The 20,374-nt window shown below is 32.4% G+C and overlaps 2 protein-coding genes across 5 annotated transcripts; one reads left to right on the forward strand and one right to left on the reverse strand.

Annotated features, from left to right (window-relative positions):
• The first annotated feature begins 8,376 nt into the window (after positions 1-8,376).
• LOC140973129 (SNF1-related protein kinase regulatory subunit beta-3-like) lies at positions 8,377-11,785 on the forward strand. Of its 4 annotated transcripts, none has more exons than XM_073435725.1 (4): positions 8,377-8,527; positions 8,949-9,076; positions 11,160-11,205; positions 11,261-11,785. In XM_073435725.1, the coding sequence occupies exons 3-4, from the start codon at positions 11,192-11,194 to the stop codon at positions 11,592-11,594; spliced, it is 348 nt and encodes a 115-aa protein (XP_073291826.1). In that variant the 5' UTR covers positions 8,377-8,527; positions 8,949-9,076; positions 11,160-11,191; the 3' UTR covers positions 11,595-11,785. The 4 variants fall into 4 exon arrangements, with proteins under 4 accessions (XP_073291826.1, XP_073291828.1, XP_073291829.1 ...); XM_073435727.1 differs by having other exon boundaries at positions 8,378-8,527; positions 11,280-11,785; XM_073435728.1 differs by lacking the exon at positions 8,949-9,076 and having other exon boundaries at positions 8,378-8,527; positions 11,280-11,785.
• A 2,988-nt stretch (positions 11,786-14,773) lies between these two features.
• On the reverse strand, positions 14,774-19,824 carry LOC140973131 (cell division cycle protein 48 homolog). Its single transcript, XM_073435729.1, has 9 exons — positions 19,672-19,824; positions 19,397-19,562; positions 18,174-18,402; positions 17,281-18,047; positions 16,977-17,198; positions 16,798-16,869; positions 16,436-16,717; positions 15,828-16,187; positions 14,774-15,215 (listed from the first exon to the last, which is right to left on the reverse strand). Exons 1-9 carry the CDS (start codon positions 19,698-19,700, stop codon positions 14,925-14,927), a joined length of 2,418 nt encoding a protein of 805 aa, XP_073291830.1. The 5' UTR covers positions 19,701-19,824; the 3' UTR covers positions 14,774-14,924.
• Between the last annotated feature and the right edge of the window lie 550 nt (positions 19,825-20,374).

Here is a 20,374-nt window from a genome sequence, read left to right on the forward strand (position 1 = left end):
TATATATATTATTTGCCAATAGGCAAACATGTCCTGACAGATTTTTCCATTTGTTCAACAAAAAAATGATGCATATGTATGTATAAATACCAAATTAGAAATTTTGTTAAATTATTTTTTATTTTAAAAATAAACATAATATCTTTCGATCGATATATTTGAAATAACAACGATTTTGAATTTTATTTTTAAAAATTTATGTTTGGTGTCTCGAGATTATCTTTCTTGAGGTATCTTAACTTTCGTTAACAATAGAAAATTAGTGTTGCAAATTATATTTGATTATATTATATTACGTTAAGTTAGTCCACAGTTGATCTGATCATAAATTAAATACAAGTAATAATATTATTTATCCTATATTTTGAAAAAAAATTATCACAGTGTAAAATCTATATAATTTTATTTGTCATTATGAGTTCTCAACTCTAAACACTAATCTTCAACTAATTAAAATAATTTATATAAAAAAACCAAAATCTATAGCAATTAAATTTAAATTTAATATGTATCAATTCAACTCATCTAAAATCGCACTATGATCTCAAATACATTGAGACCGATGAATTTGACATATCCTTGTGGAGTAGGTCTCTTGTGAGACGGTATCACGAATCTTTATCTGTGAGACGGGTCAACCCTACCGATATTCACAATAAAAAGTAATATTCTTAGGTACCGTTTGGTTCAAGTACTTCTAAGTACTAATATAAATAGTCCTATCATATCACTTGTTTTGTACAAGTATTATTTATCTCGATCAATCAAATTATTAATTATTTATTTCACATCAATCAAATCAATAATATAAAATTACGATATTACCCTTAATAAATAATATTATTAATATTTTCAATAAAGACAAAATGGTAATATCATATTATCTCAAATTTAATCAATCAAATCAATTAAATCAAACAATATATTAACTATCATTTTCTATTTATTTTATTATTACAAAATATTACTTATCCTCATACTATATATCTCATACCATGAACCAAACGGTACCTTAGTATAAAAAGTAATATTTTTCATGGATGACCCAAATAAGAGATCTGTCTCACAAAATACGACATATGAGACCGTCTCACCCAAGTTTTTACCATTCTCTTGTTTCATGCCTTCATAAATCGATCCCTTCCCAAATCTCACATATATTGGCTAATTTTTTCAATTGATGAGACCTTTTGACTGAAATTCTTTTGGCAAAATTGTTTTTATTAGGGTGTAAATATTGATTGATGCTGAGGGAAAATATAATTTTATATTAGAATGTCACTTCGGTACAAATTTAGATGATGATTCTTGGACAAAAAATGTAGGACATAGTTAATCATTTGAACACTACATTGAATTTACCAGTTTTATGTAATATATGGACACCCTCTATTAAGATGAAAGTTATATCCATCTTCAAATTTAATAAGAATAATATTATTATTCTATTGGTAGAAAATGTCAAATTTTATTTACTATTGCAATTTTGGTCACCCCAAAATCGTAGCCCGATGGTGTATAAAAAAATACGTAGTGAGAAATTAAAAATGTATCGAGATCCCCACGTTGAAAATGATACATTTTACAATCTATTTGTTCTTAAAATATCTACATATTCAACACACAACCCTAGAATTAGATTTTTATTTATTTATTTATTTAAAGTAGATTATTTACTTTTGTAGTTTTTATCTAGACATGGGATTTCGTGAATCAATTGATTATAGAATGTTGACAGATGAATACTCTCATATATTGAAAATACACACATACATAAATATATGAAACATAGATTACTTAACTTTGTGCGATTAAAATAAATTCTTGTGAAAGGGGGAATTTTATTTAATTTAGATATAGGTATGTTTGGAGCATTTATTGTCACTTGAAGTGAGTCAAATGGGCAGTTTTATCAAAAAAAAATGGGTTGATTTATGGACCAACATAGCCATTTTGTGAACATAATTATACAATATGTGACGTAAAATGCGCACAGATTTTATTTCCACTACATAATAATTTAACACATATGCGATAAAATAAAGCAATCAACACACTATTTAAAGCAGTGTATCAGAGACAGTATAAGGCAGAATATGATAATAAGTTATATTGTATATATCAACTATCAACTTCATGAATTTTTTGACTAGACACACATATTCCTTCACCTCTATCATGTCTCAGCACTAGTCGTGTAACATACCCAATAGAAACAAACCCAAAGAATGAGCATACATAACAAATATCATCATAACACATAACAGTTATATTAATAACATAAAATATAACTGAAATCATAATAGGAATACTCACTTCGCTGTTTCTGGATTGCGACTAATATCACAACCAACAATATCAACAAATGTCGCTTCCCACTATTGCGACATGTCATTCCCCTACTGCTGCGATACGTCTCTCCCCTACTACTGTGATACGTCGTCCCTTACTGCTTTGAAAATCAACAAAACACCTTTCTCCTACTACTGCGACACGTCTCGCTCCCCTACTACTATGAAAGAAAATGATAGCACTATCCAGTAACCGACGGCCAACAAAATCAAGTAATCAACAATAATAAATAACAACATATTTAATATCAAAGCACGCATTCCCGGTGATTATCATCGTTAAAACACAATAATATTTATCAATAATAAACAATAATAACATATGCTCGTACGTCAACACGTACCAGATAATCGAGTATATATATAAAATCTGTCTATTTATTTGATCCTGAGGCGTGCACGTATCTATATAATTCAACAATAATTATCATATCATTGTCATTGTATCAACACAATCATAACAACTTCAATATACAACATCAAATATCCTAACAATAATTAATTCAACAAAAATATAAAAATCGATTATAAATCTTCATCGTTCAACAATTAATATTCCAATGTATTTAGTTAACGATACTAACATCAAATACACCATAAACAATTAACTTCGAATAATATGATATATCCAAACATCCGATAAATTATGAAAACTTCATATAAAAAGATAGCATATACTTAGAAAACTCCGAATATATAATTTGATTTAACAACAATCAACAAACAACATTAGTGATTGCAATTTCCTCCGAACCCGTTGAAGGATCCGATACCCTACCCGAATAGAAGAGGGTATTGAGGGATTTTTAGACCCGATTAAATAATTGGGTAATGGGGTATGGGGATTTTCGGGTTCGGGTATGAAGGCGGGTTTGATATAACCCGACTCACACCCGACCCGAATACCCATTTAAATTAATATATATATATATGTATGTATGTATGTATGTATGTATATATATAGTAATTATATTTATTTATATTAAAGATTCATCAATCAATCCACCGATTTTCGGAGTTTTCAATACATATAATCATAAATTTGAAAATTAAAGAAAACTATGCTTTGTATATTAAAAGAGAAGAAAATATATAAAACTTCATTATATATATATATATTTAAAGTGTGAATAATTTTTCTTATTGTTCATTTAAATAATTTTTTAAATATTCATAACTTCATTGAAACAATTTAAATTTGAAAAAATTCAATTGTGTATGATAATTGGGTATTTGGGTAGGGTATGGGTATCCGATAATCCGATGGGTATGAGGATGAAATTCAATACTCGATGGGTATGGGGATGTGTGTGGGGATGAATTTAATAAATGAGTATGGGGATGGATGTATGAAATCCGACTCATACCATACCCATTGTCATCCCTAAACAACAGCATAATTCAATTTAACGATTAAATTTACTTCCTTATAATAAATTAGGAATAATTTCAAATAACACAACTATAATATTCATTATATCCAACCATCTTCAATTTCGGTATAATTTAACAATTTATCAGATTTATTCAAAAAATTTACAAATTTCAAACGTCATTTATAATATGAAATTTATACTACAAATTGAAGATCTCATGTCAACGATCTCATAATTGAAGTCGGTTCGTCAATTAAATAAACCAATGAATAACAAGATCGAAAAGAAAAGCGCAAATCTTATTTGGTTATTTCTCTCTTTCACTACTGTTGCACGTCGAGTGCTTCTGTCATGGATTTTGAAATGAATTCCACCGACTTAATAAATAATTTATTATCATTACTTTCAACATTAAGTTATATTATATTAACATATAAAATTTACCATTTTCAACGTCAATATATTCGTTCGGATCACTAAAACATTCAAATTTATTAAAACTCAAATCCTAAAACTTTTAAATCTAAATTTCAAATAATTTGGACTTCATATAAAAAAATTATTACATATTTCATTATTAAATCAAGGGATAGTTATACTTACTTCAGTAACTTTAAGTATTTCTGACATCATTCGTTATCTCTGTGTTAGGATGGAAAAAAAATTAGATTTCTTAAAATGATTTTAGATTACTTAATTTCGTGAAATTTTGAAAAACATTGCATCAGTTAATAAACAAGTACAAAACGTTTTCATTTGGGGTGATATTGAATTGGATAGTTGATTATATCGTCAAATATCTATCGTAACGAACCAATAAAAACAACAAAATATCTTGTATTAAAATATAAACACAAAAACTCGTCTCAATAGTCAATTTTATGATACAGATGTCAAATCCGATCGATGTATGAAAAAATATAATATTATATTTTAAAATTTTTATTTTTCATTGTAAATATGGATATTATACGTTAAAAATATTACTTTTCATTCTAAATAAAGAACAAGTTGATCCGTTTAATAAAAACAGATCCACACACACAATCCATTAATTCAGATTCTGGAATGTGCATGCACTTAAACATGCAGTCAATGTCACAATGACAAATGGTCCCATATTGAGACCAAAAGGTCCACCAAAAATGTTTTAACAAAATATCCAACTCATGTTAGGAAAAGACATATTATAACCACATTTTGGGCTGGCTGGAACTAACTTTTCAAGGTCCAAAAATATTTGTTTTAATATATTCTGATCCATAGAAAAAATGAAGACTGTGACATTTGCTCCATGTGGCCACAAATATAGAGTTGTCCACTATTGCAAGTCATGCTGGAATCTAATTAAATATTGTACTATGTGGAAAAAGAAAGAACTCATTATTCAAATAACTATATTGAAATGTTGTATTTGACCTTAAAAAAAGCCCAATATTCCACTTAAAATTAGTTATTTGTCGGTGTGATAGCTGTATTTGACCTAAAAAAATCCCCACATTCCACTTGAAAATTAGTTATGTGTCGTTATGACAAGAGACGTGGTTATATTAGATTGCGTGTTTGATATGAAGTAAGAAAATAGATTTGGAGAAGGATTTGAGATGATGATTTGAGATTCAATCGGTTGTCTTTGGATAGAAGGATTTTGATTTGGGGGAGTGTGTGAAGGAAGAGTTGAAATGATTCGAGAGTGAGATGAATTGAAATATACCGTACTGACTCAAAATATAATTAATTGAGATCTGAAATGCATCTTTAGTCGAATTTATTTAAACAGAATAGTGGATTTGAAATCTTTAGGTTCAAATTCATTAATGTAAATGCAACTTTTTATTCTTCACTCAAGTGAGTCAAAGAATTTGAAATTTATCATCTCGAATTTATCAATCAAATGTGGAGAAGACATAAAATTCCACCTAGAAACAGCCCATATTTTTGAAAGTTTGAATAGCCACTATTCCCTCATTTAACCACATTGTTGACCACCATTACATTATTTTTTGTATCACTCTTGTAACCCATGTACATTCATATAAATACAAATTCAAATCATATTTCCTCTAGTAAATTGCAAATTTTTTAAATGCACTAAAAGGTCAAAAATGTTATGGTCGTTCTTCACCCATTTACCACCATTTAAATGTCTATTTTGACCCATAGTGGACCGGCCATGTAACCGGTATCGTAAAAGTATAATAATGGCCTTTAAGAGGAGATAAATGATCATGAAAAGGTAACTATTTAGCTCGCCTTTGAAGCCTATAAATATACATCAGCTGAATAGAGAAACAACACCCAAAAAAATAGCAAAAGCTATCCCAAAATTCGAACATAAGCAACTAAATGTTGAGCATTTCAGCAACAAGAACAAGGTTTTTTTTTTTTTTTTTCCAGAATTTATTCCCATCAATACAAAGCTCAGAATCTGATCTTCACCATTTGTAATAGACCACGTTTTGAATATGTTGTCCAAAATTCAGTAAAATCCAATGTTTAGAACTCTGCCACCGACCTCCGCAATTAAGCTGCACAGATTTTATGAGAGAGAAACTACAACTTATGTTCATCGCCCAGAAACTGCTTCAAATAACCTTCGAATCCAATCTTCACTGTAAAAAAAAAAACGTTCACCCCTCTTTTGAACGTGATATCCAAATTTAAACTTTGATTTAACAGTTAATCAGGAGCAAAATCTTTTGTAATTTTACTGAAATTCAGTTCATTCCTCAAACTTAGTGTTCAACTAGTTTCAGCTGATTCTTTTCCACATGTAAACAAGAGGGATGAAAATATGTATTATCCGAGAATTAGCCTACCAAATTTCCAAATTTGCTATAGAATTATATTTCCGTTTCAAAAATAACAAATTATTTTTCCTGACATTTAAAATAAACTTTGATTTTAAATGTATTTATAAAATATAACTAAATATATATATTTTTAAAAAATTCGAGTCTTGGTTGGGATTAAGGTTATACTTGTCATGTCCCAAGGCTAATGTGTATTGATACCAATATTGTTTAATAATCACACAATCGTGAACAACAAATCTCATAGTACAGATATTGCCAAAACTAGTATATATCATGACCCATATTTTCCCCAAATCAATTGTGAATGTTCCCCCAATATCATTCTCCACAAAACATAGAACACTTAATTCCTAAAGTTCTCCCAAATCATATGAGGGAAGGCTTATAGCTCATAGAAACGACAGCCAAATCAAAGAACCACACCGCTTCCGACGAAAGCTTACGTCGACTTTTTAGCAATTTTATATTTGAACTAGTTACAACTTCTGCAATGGTAGAGTATTTTCCATTATTTAGTTATAGGTTTTCGATTAATTTATTTTTCCTTTGCATAAAATTAATTACAGATTGAATACAAATCATAATAATTATAGATTATGTGAGCAACACTCAATTGATCATTTGTTGGGCCTCAATCCAGATGGTCAATAGAAAAAATGTCTTGAAACGTAGGAGGAGATCCATTGAATTATAAATTTGTTTTTATAAATATTTTATATCTAAAAAATTATATAAATTATTTATCTTCTTTAAAAACTTTATTATTTTTAATACTAAAAAATATAATTTCTAAAAAAACATTAACTTTATTTATAATTTCATATACATAATCTTTATATTTTTTCATTTAAAAAAAACTATCTAATAAAATTTTTTATATGTTAAAATTAATTATTTGTTCATAAATATTATTGACAAAAAAGAATTTTAAAAATAAACAATATTAATTTTTTAAATATAAGAAATAATATTTTTAATTGTCAAATCAAATTATAAATTACATTTTAAATTTGTGTTCATATACATATCAAAATTTTTGGTATGAAATTTCGAAAATTTTTGTTTACATACATATCAAAATTTTCGATACAGAAAAAATTATACGACTACTGTATCGAAATCTCACCATATCAAGATCTTGGTATACCAAAATTTCGATACGGTACAAACAACATACCGATTATACTGACTATTTGTGGTATATTGAAATGTCGGTATTGTATCAATATATCAAGATGTCAATACAGTATCGATATTATATCATATCGAAATTACGTCGAACATTGTTGGTCGATAACTCGATGGTATCCGCTCATGGATGGTTCTCTTTACTACATAAGACCCTTTAGACGGGACAAGATCAAGTGTTGTGGTTTGATTAATCAAATGAGGTGTTGCCGGCTCTTTCGTCACAGTCATCAAGCTATTAAGAAGACAGCTAAGTTTATTCACCCCAACAAAGATGCAACCGATTTTCTTATTCAACAATTCTCTAATCAGTTTAGGCACTAGACAATAATAATTGGTTATCGTACAAAATTTTCGATATACGAAAATATCGACATTTTTCAAGTCTTATTTACGCATTTTCCGTTTACTCCGAGGGGAAATTTGTAAATTAAACCCAATCAAATATTTTGTTTAAGAAAATTATCTCCATTTTAAAAAAAAATAACCCTTTCTCCGGTTCAATATAAGTGAATGACCCACTATTTCGGCCCTTATGTAGTCCACCAATTGGCCCATTAATTTGAATATTTTTATTACACAAAAGCCCATTTGTGTCTCATTAGGCCCAAGCCTTCTACCAACATTAATACCCCGAAGTCGCCGATTTTGCCGAACCGAAACGGAACGTATAAACAAGAAGCAGAAAGTAAAAGGGCGCACTACCTCCCAAAAATTCAATCAAAATATACAAAATTCAATACATAAATTCTGAAACCCGCATGAATTTTAAGATTTTAATGACGGATTTTACTAGGTAATTTAACTTTTTCCTCCGTAAAAATTATGTTCAATTTCTCTTCAATTTTTTGTTGTGTGATGCTAATGCATTATTAGCTTTCTTCTTCTTTTTCTTCTTTTTCTGCAAGTGTTGCCCCCCACCCCAGCCCCCATTATTTTGAGTTAAGAATTCTCAATTTTTTTCCCTCGTAGATGGCTTTTCACCTGCTTTAAATTTTTTTTTTTGCGTCTGAGACAGAAGCTTAGGCTGAATTTGATTCTGGATCCGTTCGCTTTTATTTGATTTTAAATTTTTGTTATTATCCAACTTTTATGTTTCCTGGAATTCTCGAGTTCTGGATTTATTTTGCTTGTTTTGTTCTTTCGTTTGTCAAAAACATGATGGTCATTTCTTATTTTTCATTTGCATTTTTTCTTTGTTTCTTATTTTTTTGCAGATGAATTTTTGGGTGTCTGGAAAATTATTTAAAGACTTGATTTTTTACCTTCTGCATTAAGTATTAAATAGGAGAATTGCCTTGTTTTGCGGATTGAGAATTGAAGCTACCAAGCGTACATCAATCGGGTTTGATTCTGCATCTGTAATCCCGTTGTTGCATTTTTATTATAATGTTTGCATAGGTTTTGAATCTGAAAAATTGCAACTTAAATGTTGTGGGTGGAAATTTTTTCCCTGGCAAAGTTGAATTTATGTAAAAGTGCTGTTTATGTTATTATATCGACTGAAACCAATGACATTTCTGTGTTCTGCTCTAAGTGGGGAAAGATGATGTGGTTAAAGTTTTAGTTAAGCATGTGAGAAATATGTTAGCTTCGTGGTTATGCGTTTTAGATGGAGTTTTTAGCTGTTCATTTCCAGTTTTGGTGATGTATTTATAATTTTTGTTCCATTGACTGACTTTCTCATATAGGTTAATCAGTATATTCAGTGGGTATTCTTCTAGATATTATTTTGGATCATATTTTCTCAATAATTTCAAGGTTTATTTCTTTGTATGTATTTAGATATCTAAAGGTTGAACATTTTTCTCCAGATTTCTAATGGCTGAACCATTTTAATCACAAAAATCCTGTTTTTAGTCATGGTGTTGGTGTATTTGGTTTGTTTATTTATCTACCCATGTGTTGGATATTATGAATGTGTCTTGTGAGCTGTTAAAGTATTTGTAACACAGATTTTTGGACATCTGGTCGTTTGCATGGTAGTTAGCTTCATGTAACGTGTTTTTAAAATAGAACGATCGATCAATTATCCAGTTTAAAGAATTTCATATTTTTGCCGCCGATAAATCAAATACTGTTACGAGAATATGTAACGATTCACCGAAATCTTAACCAAATATGCAATGAATTTACATTTTAAATTTAAACTAAGATGACGTGACACGTTGAAAATTTCAACACAACATCCTGCCACGTACTCAATGGAATTTAGGGCAGCTTTGAGAAATTCAATACGATATCCTGCCACATGCTCAATTAAAGGGAGAAAGCGAAGCTTGTTTAAGTTCATTGCCGAAAGTATGTAACTGAGATAGGCAGCCTTATTTGAACAATAAATAACTTGAGACCTTTATCTGCAATTGTTCATCTTTTGGGCAAGGATCTGTAAGTCAGATGTTTCTAACGCATGTATACCAACTGATTTTGGTTATCTTGCTTATTTTCATGAGGAAGATATCAATATGTTTCCATGATGTGGGCTCTTACTCACTGATTTTCCTTGTTTTGTTCTATGTTTATTTTTAATTTGTCTCAAAGACCTATGTTGTTTTACTTTAAGAAGCTGTTTTGTATTTTAAGCCACTTGAGCGGCTTATATGCATTTTTCACCAACTTTTAATTTCATCTTTTAATTTGCTTTTTTGCAGACATATGTGGTAAATATATTCTTCCTCATGCTTTATGAATTCTCATTTATCTCACATGAAATTAGTCCCCTTTAATTTTCAGTCCGGGAATTTTTGTTGAATAATTGATGGTTAATCTCTCTATTCAGTTTTTGTTTCTTATGTTTCGCCTGCCTAAACCCACATTACTTTTTCATATGAAGATTAAATATCTCTGTCTAGAGTTTAATCCTTAATGAAACAATCACTTTCATTTGATGAATCAATCGAGGGAATTAACTGCATAAATGGTATAAAGTTAAGCTATCTTGGAACTAGTATTCTAGTATAGCACTTGCTGAGAAACAGTGAATACTAAGTGTGTAAATCCAAAATTGCGAACAAAGAACAGCTGGCAGCTAATAGCTCCCATGAGATCTGTTCCCCATAATAGATATGCTGATGATATGTGAACAAATCTCGTTTAGTTATTCTATGGGCTTATGATTTATTCTTGCTATTCTATATAGCACAACTCGAATAATAACATTTAAGCTATTGTATGGTTTAAAAATATTTGAGTTGTATCATTATAAATATTTCAAAAATGGCATTAATTTGTTCTTCATATATTTTCCGGTTACATCAGCTTAGAGTTATCGTTTTTCGAACTGCTAGTTTTGATTTGTATTTGATGGATAACATTTCACTGAGATATCCTGATATTATTAATTTTCACATTACAAACCATTATTGGATTCTAATATCAAACATTAAATGCTTATATGAATGCCAACCCAAGATCTGTCTTCCTTTCAGGTGATTCTGCTGGGCTGCAATGAACCACCAATATGGGGAAGATCAAGTAAGTTTAGAAACTTCTCCTATCAATTGATTTGCTCTGATCTAACTTCTTCTAGATGCAAAATTCGTATGAAGGATCAAGTCAACGTTGTTGGATTTGACATTCCGAATTCACCCGATTCAAGCTACAACAATGTGTACCCTGGAAATGAAGATGAAGGGCGAGAACCACCAAACCTACCACCACACCTGCAGCATACTCTATTAAACAATCCAAGAACTGGTGATCCAGGTGCAACCCACCTCCCATCGCCCCAGAATGTCACTCTAAATCATCTTTACATCGAGAACCGAGAATCTACTCGGTCAGTAGTGGCACTTGGGGTCACTCACAGGTTCCGGTCAAAATTCGTGACTGTTGTGCTTTATAAACCAGTTCCGAGAAGGTGAAAAATGGACAGACAGATCTGCTTTTAAACCTTATCTTGGTACTTTGTCATTTTTCTGTGTATTGTGATTAGAGCAGTGATAGGAACAAGCCAAAATGCAAGGAGAGTGAACTTTAAATTTTTTGTGTCGTATAAACTACAATTATCAGGAGATAGTTGTGCCAAAAGCTATAACATTGTGCGTACGGTAAATGCCTGCTTTCTTTGTTTTCTACGTTTAGTGATGGTCATCTTACGTAGCAGTAAAAGGGTTTTTACCAGTGAGGGGCATGTAGATCCAACAGTATCATTGGTCCAAAATGTGGGGCTCATGTTCGACCGGGCATTGGTGGCCATTGGATTAGATAGCTTGAACTCAACACTCTATAAGAGATCATATACGCACCCAGTTGTGTCAAAGATCCCAAAATTTTGTTGCCAACTTGGTATTTTATTTTTAGCAATGTCATGCATGTTTATTAATCTTCAATGTTTAGATGTGTGTATTTAGTTGGGCTGTAAATGTGTTGGATAGCTAGGCCATATAGAACCAGTTATGTTTGCGCCGGTTAGATAACCTGACCCAGCTACTAGGGGATTAACCCAGACCGGGATGGTTCTGGTCCTTCTGGATCTGACAGGTCTTTCTTTTTTTCGCTTTCTTTCCCCCAAGTCCCCTTCTCACAACTTTAATCTAACGAAATGCATGGAATCCCAGGAAGCATGATTCTTTCTTCTCTTTTCACAAATAATTATTAGAATAATATTATGATCAAGATTCATTGACAGCAACAAATAATAGTTTCTGTATATTCTAATCTTTGTTTTGTGGAGCTCATGACGTATATTGATTATCAAATTATATTAAATGCAGTGTTCTAAAAATGGTAGGCGGGCGACCATCCCTCGTCTAACATCACAGCGGTTTTTTTTAGTCTAAATATCTATATTGTTTTGTCCATTTTTATATTTCTCTAATAATTTATCTATATCGGCAGCTGACCGCCCACCGTTTAGGCAGTCATTGATTCCAACTTTCAGAACCCTGATTAAATGACATCTAAAAGAAGATAATTTTTAAGAAGTATACATATCTATATAGATTTCAGTTGAAAATTAAACTTTCAATAATTATGCATATTTTAAAAATTAAAATACTTAGGGAAATATGTCATAATTAGCCGGATTAGCATAGTTTAAAATTAAACTTTCAATAACTATGCTTATTTTACAAATTAAAATAATTATGGTAAAATATGTGATAATTAGCCGGAATAGCATGCAATCATGTACACGTGCTGGTTTGACTCTCTATTTGGGGTCACTATTACAGTTAACTTTCTATCAAATTAATATTAATAAATTATTCTCTTCGTTGTTAGATATGTTGAAATGGAGGAGACCGCCAGAGCATGTATTCCGGTTATTTTGGAATTTTTCCAAACATAAATTATTTCTACCTAAATAAAAACTTGTTTATCAAATAAATTATAAGAAGATATCGTATATCAATCTATATTATATAATTTTGTGTGAATTTTTTAATAATATACAAGAAATATAGATATTAGAATGAATAAGATTTGTGTGCCCGTAAAAAAAATACTCCAAATTGAATGGTTGCCAACAATGTGGATTGATTAATATGTAAATCACGAACATTGCGAGAAACAGAGATGACAATAAGTCGGGTTTGAATAGAATTTTATATTCTTTGTCCACATGCTCATTTATTTTATGCATCACCATCACCATCCTCGTCGGGTATTTAATTTCATCACCATTCATATCCAAATATCTTATTATCACATTATCAAATTTGAATTATTTCGATTAAACTATGAATATTTACGAAATTATAGAAAACAATAAGAAGAAAAAATAAATACAAAAATTAGCAAATTAAACATTATAGAAAAAATAATAAAATATAAGAAACCATTTATTCTAACATAATTATCATATAAAATAACATCAACTTTATACTAATAATCTTCTTTATTCTATCCAACTAATATTATTTAACATAAACATATTAGAATTAATATCATAGCCAAAAAATCAAGTGTATGTGTATTAATTTAATAAGATGTTCGGGTCGGGTATGAGTAGAATTATTTAAGACCCTCCTAAATCACCATATCTAAAAATCATCATACCCGGTTATTCATTTATTTCATCCGGTAAAAAGTCCTCTCCGTACTCTTCTTCATTCGAGTCAAGTATCGAATTCTCCATCGGATTCGTAAAAAATTGTTTCCCCAGCTAGAACTGTGGCATAGTTATTTGAATTGATCGAACAAAGCGGAGGGGAATGGTCTTATGAATTTACACTTCTATATTAATAAGTCATATAAAATATAGTCAATTGTAATTTTCGTATCTATATTTGCCTCTACGAAATTTTGATAACTTTTGTTGTAAAAATTGAGTTTTGGTCGTTTATGTTTTAATTTTTGATAATTTTAGAAAAAATTTATTGGGAGTGCTTTCATGATATTATACACGTGAGCGTCATTTTGTTGTCAAATCAACGTCACATCGAAAAAAGATCAAAATCACAAAATTAAATAAATAACGGACTAATACATAAATTTGACTCAAGAGATTACCAAAATCACATAGAAATAAATTTGTAGAATTAAAATTGGCAATTTCCCTCTATGAAGTAAGAGAATGAGAATTAATTTAAAAATCAATACTTTATTTTATTTCCGAGTGAATTCATGATCAGTATTGTTTATATTTAAGAATTCACATATGTTTCATTAATGATTCATTTAAATTTGAAGTAATTCATTATAACTATGATGGGTGGTTGTCCACTCTAAGATGAGGGCACTTGTTTAGTTGAAATTTAAAATAGTACTGTAAAAACTTAAAAGTCACTGAAACATTGTTACCAAATTATCCTTCATCTTTCGCCTTCAAATCCCCAAACCCCATTGCAGTAGATATTTTTGACAGGGTGCCTTGTGGAGTTGTATAGGGTCACCGCATGAAGGAACTCGGTTTCCTTTTTGTATTTTGTTTGTGAAAGTCTACCACAAATGAAGCCTCCCCCGGACAAAGAAGTCGTATGGACTCATATCTCGTTTCGTTTAAATCTCTCCATATCCTCTATTTCCAGTAACCTGTAAAATCTGGGATACTTAATTTCTTCTACTTCGAAATTTGTTTAGTAAGGATGGCAGGGCCGAATTAGGTTCCCATGGAACAAAGCTTGTCAATAAGTTTAAAACAAAGTGTGATGGAGTGATCAACCATTTATGAAGATTTTACCTAGTCTAGAGGTAATTGCATTTAATCGGAACTGAGAATAACTTCAAAATAAAACCCAAACACCCGAGAATTAACTATATAGGTCATCTTCGTCAGCTCCACCAGCAGAGGCCGCAAACGGGTCGGAACCAGATGCCCCAGCTGCTGATTCTGCAAACCGGAATTCAGTTCCAAATCCACGAGATTGCTGCAAAGTCTGAGCAAACGCCTGGTACTTGCGAATATCAGCATCACTCACACTTCTACGAGCAAATTTCATGGACTCCTCAAAATGTGCAGGCTTGATTTCAGACACTTCATCTTCAACGTCCTCATCCATGGAATCAGGATTGTCCCTTCTCCTCTTCTCCTTTTCAATGTCCTGAAACAAGCAATAATGTTGATAATCTTACATCCATAATTGCATTATAAATTCACCAAAAACAAAATCATTATTGGAAACACTACAGAGTAGAGATTTTATGCAAGGAATAAGAGCAGAAAAATACAGATTCTATTCTAATTACTCAAAGGCACTTGCAGCTTCCATTAAAATCTCTCTGTTTAGAAGCTATAAGTCAGAATTTTGATTTTCCGCTCAAGGTTCAATAGAAAAGGAATGATCAAACTTCAAAGAAACTATCAAGAATTCGGAAAATCGAAGTATGAGGTGTCTCCAGGTGCACTACATGTGTATTGTCAAATTGAACAAGCCGTTGGACAAAAAATAAATCTTCTTTACAATATTGACTATTGATGATTGCATTTAGGATACACATCTTTTTATTCAAAGCAGGCTTTAAATGTGCATTGGATCTCAAGGAGCACCAAGACATGTAACTTGTTCTCGAGGGCACGCCTCGTTGAAGGATCATGACTTAGTAGGTATCTAGGCTCAAAGACTGGGCCATAGACCCACGTCTAGGGGGATCCAAATTACTAAGCACATTCACATAATAAAGAGCTGAAAATAAAACAGGGTACAGAAACATACTTTTTCAATAGTCTCTCTTATGGCATACTTGCAAGCTCGCTGACATATTTCTGTGATATCTGCCCCGCTAAATCCTTGAGTATACTTGGCCAGTGCTCGTAGATCAATATCTTTGGAAAGCGGTGATTTTCTTAGGCAGGCTTTGAATATCTGATGGCGTGAATCTTCATCAGGCAAAGGGATGTATATTAACTGATCGAGACGACCAGGACGCAAAAGTGCTGGATCAATTATGTCAGGTCTGTTAGTAGCCCCAATAATAAAAACAGTCTTTTTTGCGTTCATGCCGTCCATTTCTGTTAGAAGTTGGTTCAGAACTCTATCAGCTGCACCACCAGCATCACCCACACTGCTTCCTCTCTGTGACAGTTACCAGATGTATTGTGAGTATATATAGATACCAAACATGCGGACTCCCAAGATTAGGTTCTTATTTCATAATTTACTTCCTTTTGAAACCTCAATATGCCATGCAGTATTTAACTTAGAGGCGATTTATTGCCTTTATAACTTGTATTTTATTGATTGACCACAGAACTTTAAACTAGCCTGCAAAAAAAGAAACATCTTGAATATGTAATTATCTAAAAACTGTACTGACAAACAACCTGAGTTGCAATAGAATCAAGCTCGTCAAAGAAGAGGACACATGGAGCAGATTGTCTAGCTTTGTCAAATATTTCCCGGACATTAGCTTCACTCTCTCCAAACCACATGGTGAGCAATTCAGGTCCTTTGACGCTGATAAAATTGGCTTGGCATTCATTTGCAATTGCCTTGGCCAGAAGAGTTTTGCCACACCCAGGAGGACCATAGAAAAGGACACCCTTTGAAGGTGACATGCCAAATTTCTCAAACTTTTCGGGATGTTCCACCGGATATTGAACAGTCTGCAAGATAATAAAGCAGATAGCTTGATCAACTATCACAGATTATGGTAGATCAAATCTGACCAGAAAACTTGCATTACCTCTTGAAGCTCCCTCTTCACATTTTCTAAGCCTCCAATGTCTTCCCAGGATATGTTGGGTACTTCGACAACCTTTTCATAGTTTAAATTTAATGAAGAAAGAATGTACATTATAGTTCATCATAACATTGATATGCAATGACAAATATAAAAAAGCATTCCATCCAGAAATCACTCACTGTTTCCCGCAATGCCGAAGGATTGCTTGTTCCAAGAGCAGTATGGAAGTGCTCGTTAGTTACAGCCATGGAGTTCAGTATTTCAGCGTCAATTGAATCATCTTCCAAATCAATGACATCCATTTTCTCTCTGATGCACTGAAGTGCAGCTTCAGTGCAGAGAGCTGCAAGGTCAGCACCAACATAGCCATGTGTGTCTTTTGCTATCCTTTCTAGATCAACCTGCATTATAAAATATCAATACAGTCAAAATTCATCCAGAACACTCCCAATTGTAAAGTCTCTTAAGATGTGTAGGCCATACATCATCAGAAAGCTTCATGTTCTTGGTATGAATTCGAAGAACTTCAAGACGTCCCACCTCATCTGGAACACCAATGTCTATTTCCCTGTCAAACCTACCAAACCTTCTAAGAGCTGGGTCAATGCTGTTTGGTCGATTGGTAGCTCCCATTACAATAACATGGGAGCGAGATTTCAACCCATCCATGAGAGTCAAAAGCTGAGAAACAATCCTCCTTTCGACTTCACCATTTGTCTTTTCTCGCTTAGGTGCTATGGAATCAATTTCATCAATAAATATAATAGATGGCGCATTCTTCTCTGCCTCCTCAAATGCCTTTCGCAGATTGCTCTCACTCTCCCCAGCCAATTTGGACATGATTTCTGGCCCATTAATCAAAAAGAAGAAAGCACCAGTTTCATTTGCCACAGCTCTAGCAATTAGGGTCTTTCCAGAACCTGGGGGTCCATAAAGTAATATCCCTTTGGGTGGCTTCACACCAATAGACTTGAAAAGCTGGGGATGCCTCAGAGGCAACTCAACCAATTCACGGATCTGAGCCATCTGCTTCCTAACACCACCAACATCGTCATAGCCAACCTCATCTAGTCTATCCTCATCCTCCCTCCTCACAGGTTCTCCTTCACAGAATATCTCAGTATCAGGAGCCACAACACAATATTCACCGGGATCAGTTTCAACAACTTTAAATTCAACACTTCTCATCCCCCCTCTCACGAGAAAGTGGTCTCCTTTCCTCAAAGGACGATATGCTTCCACAAAGTAAGCTACACGAAACATAATGCTATCAATGATTAAGTGTTGACCATGACCAGCAATACAAGATTTGTTTCATTCAGAAAATCACGGAGCAGGCAAGACGAGAACCTAAATATAGACATACGAGAACTTACGCTTGAGGTAGGTTTCAAAAAGATCCCCAGTAAGCCCTTCTATTGTATCGTCCAAGGGAAGTATGTGGACTCGCTTTCCATATTTAACATCAGGGCACTGGTGCACGGATACCACGTCCCCAAGCCTAACCCTCAAGTTTGACCGCACAACCTTGTTCATTCTTATTTTTGGCTCATCGCATGATTCATCAGCAAGAGCAATGCAGACTGTATCCTTCCTTTTCTTACCCTGCAAACAGCCGATGGCAGGATTCTCAAAATGAAATACGGTACATTCTCAAAATTCCATTACACCAAATATAGAAGTAAAATATAGTACAAAAAAGGTAAATACGAGCATTCATATCCGGAAAATATTTCCAATATTCTGAGATAAACCATAAACATATACAAGCATAAGATAAATTGTCAGATTTTCAGGTTTTCTCTTCATGATTTTTTACACGTGTGAGATATTGTCATAATTTCAGTTTTCCTCTTCGTGATTTTCATTAATAATAACCACATGCTTTATTTGCTTCCTGCAGATAATTATGGCCACAATACCAAGACAAAATGAATTTAAAACCCATGCAACTCTAATCCAATTGTGTCAGATAACGAACGGCCAAACAACAAATGGTGTTATGCTGGTAATCCCAATCTCACGAGTTGCCATTCTTAACACCATATCTAAAAGTCGATTAATTTTTAAAACATCCATCAACAACAAACACGACTATCAAAATCTTTTGATTATCACTGACGCACAAATGGAGGAGTGAATAATGTTATATTCATAAAAGGCTGTCAAAGTTAGGCAAGGTCACGTTCATGCAACCAAACAAATCATTTGAAAACTCATGAGCAAACAGAGATCCTCAATCGTGAAGCACACAGCTTCTCAAAAAAAAAACTATAAAACCATAGAATTCATCACGCCAAATTTCAGATTTAAGAACTAGCTCGAAACCCCATTCAACAATCGTATATCGTGCAGATCAACAAGAGTATAAGCTTACCAATCAATTACCAGCAGTTATTAAGCAGGAATCTAACTGTATTTCACAATCAGACATGTAGTTACTAACTTACTATACTCAGGAATCAACAACCTAGTCGAACAACGATTCTTACAGCAATCCATCCATCAATATCCTCCGGATCAAATAAAATTAAATTCAATCACGAAACCCTCACCCATCCCCGAATGTTAAAAAAAGAAAACCCTAACAAGATAAAACCTTAATCAAAATAGTGTCTCCACGGAAAAGCTGGAGCTTTTCCATAGTAGTTGGGTGAAGGGATACGACGGAGTTGTCATCGTTAACCGCCTCGTCCACAATCAGCCGATTCGCTGCCTTTTTCCTCTCCAAAATCGCCGTCGAGAAGTCCTTCTTCCCAGCTTTCCTGTTCCAAAAAGAGAGAGAAAATGAAACCTCCAATAAATTCAACCAAAAACAGGGTAAAAAGGTCGCGAAAGAGGGTTGAAGAAATTGACGAGTATGTGAATACTCACGAATCAGAAGACTCGATTTGGTGACTCATCCTGGCGGTGATCGAAGCACAGAGGATAGAAGAGAGCGAAGAAATTCCCCCGATGGGAAGGAGTAATTCCACTGTAGAGAAAGAGGAGAAATACAGAAAGATATATAGATTAGATACGCGTAGATATTGAATTTACCTACCAAACACTCCTTGCGTTTACCGTACCTCAAAATCCCCAATAATGTTTGGATTTAGTCTCTTATAAAGTTAAAAAAAAAATGAACATTTGGTAATAATTTCTCAATCTTAAACTTAATTTTATCCTTAACTCACTAGTCCTTAAATTTTTTGTTTGCGCTTCCTAATTATTTTAAATTTCCAAAATTACCCTTTAATTCCTTGAATTTGGTACATGACATTGTATACATATCGAGTCTTTTCTCAAAGACATATAGCCTAATAACATACAGTTGTACAAGATTTCAAGCCCATATAACATAATTCAAATTATATATATAGCTCATCATTCTTCCATATAATAAACTAAACATTTTACCTATTTGACCGAAATGTCGTCGGATTATATTCCCAAAGTTTTACAGGTTGTTCTTCACAACCTAACAACGCAATCACAATAGATGATTCCTGACGTAGATTCTTTCAACAATACTTAGCACAATCTTGTATTGTTTCATACATCATGGTGTATATTAAAATTTAATTTTGAAAATTAT

The sequence above is a fragment of the Primulina huaijiensis genome, chromosome 3, assembly GCF_012295235.1.
Source record: "Primulina huaijiensis isolate GDHJ02 chromosome 3, ASM1229523v2, whole genome shotgun sequence".
NCBI lineage: Eukaryota > Viridiplantae > Streptophyta > Magnoliopsida > Lamiales > Gesneriaceae > Primulina > Primulina huaijiensis.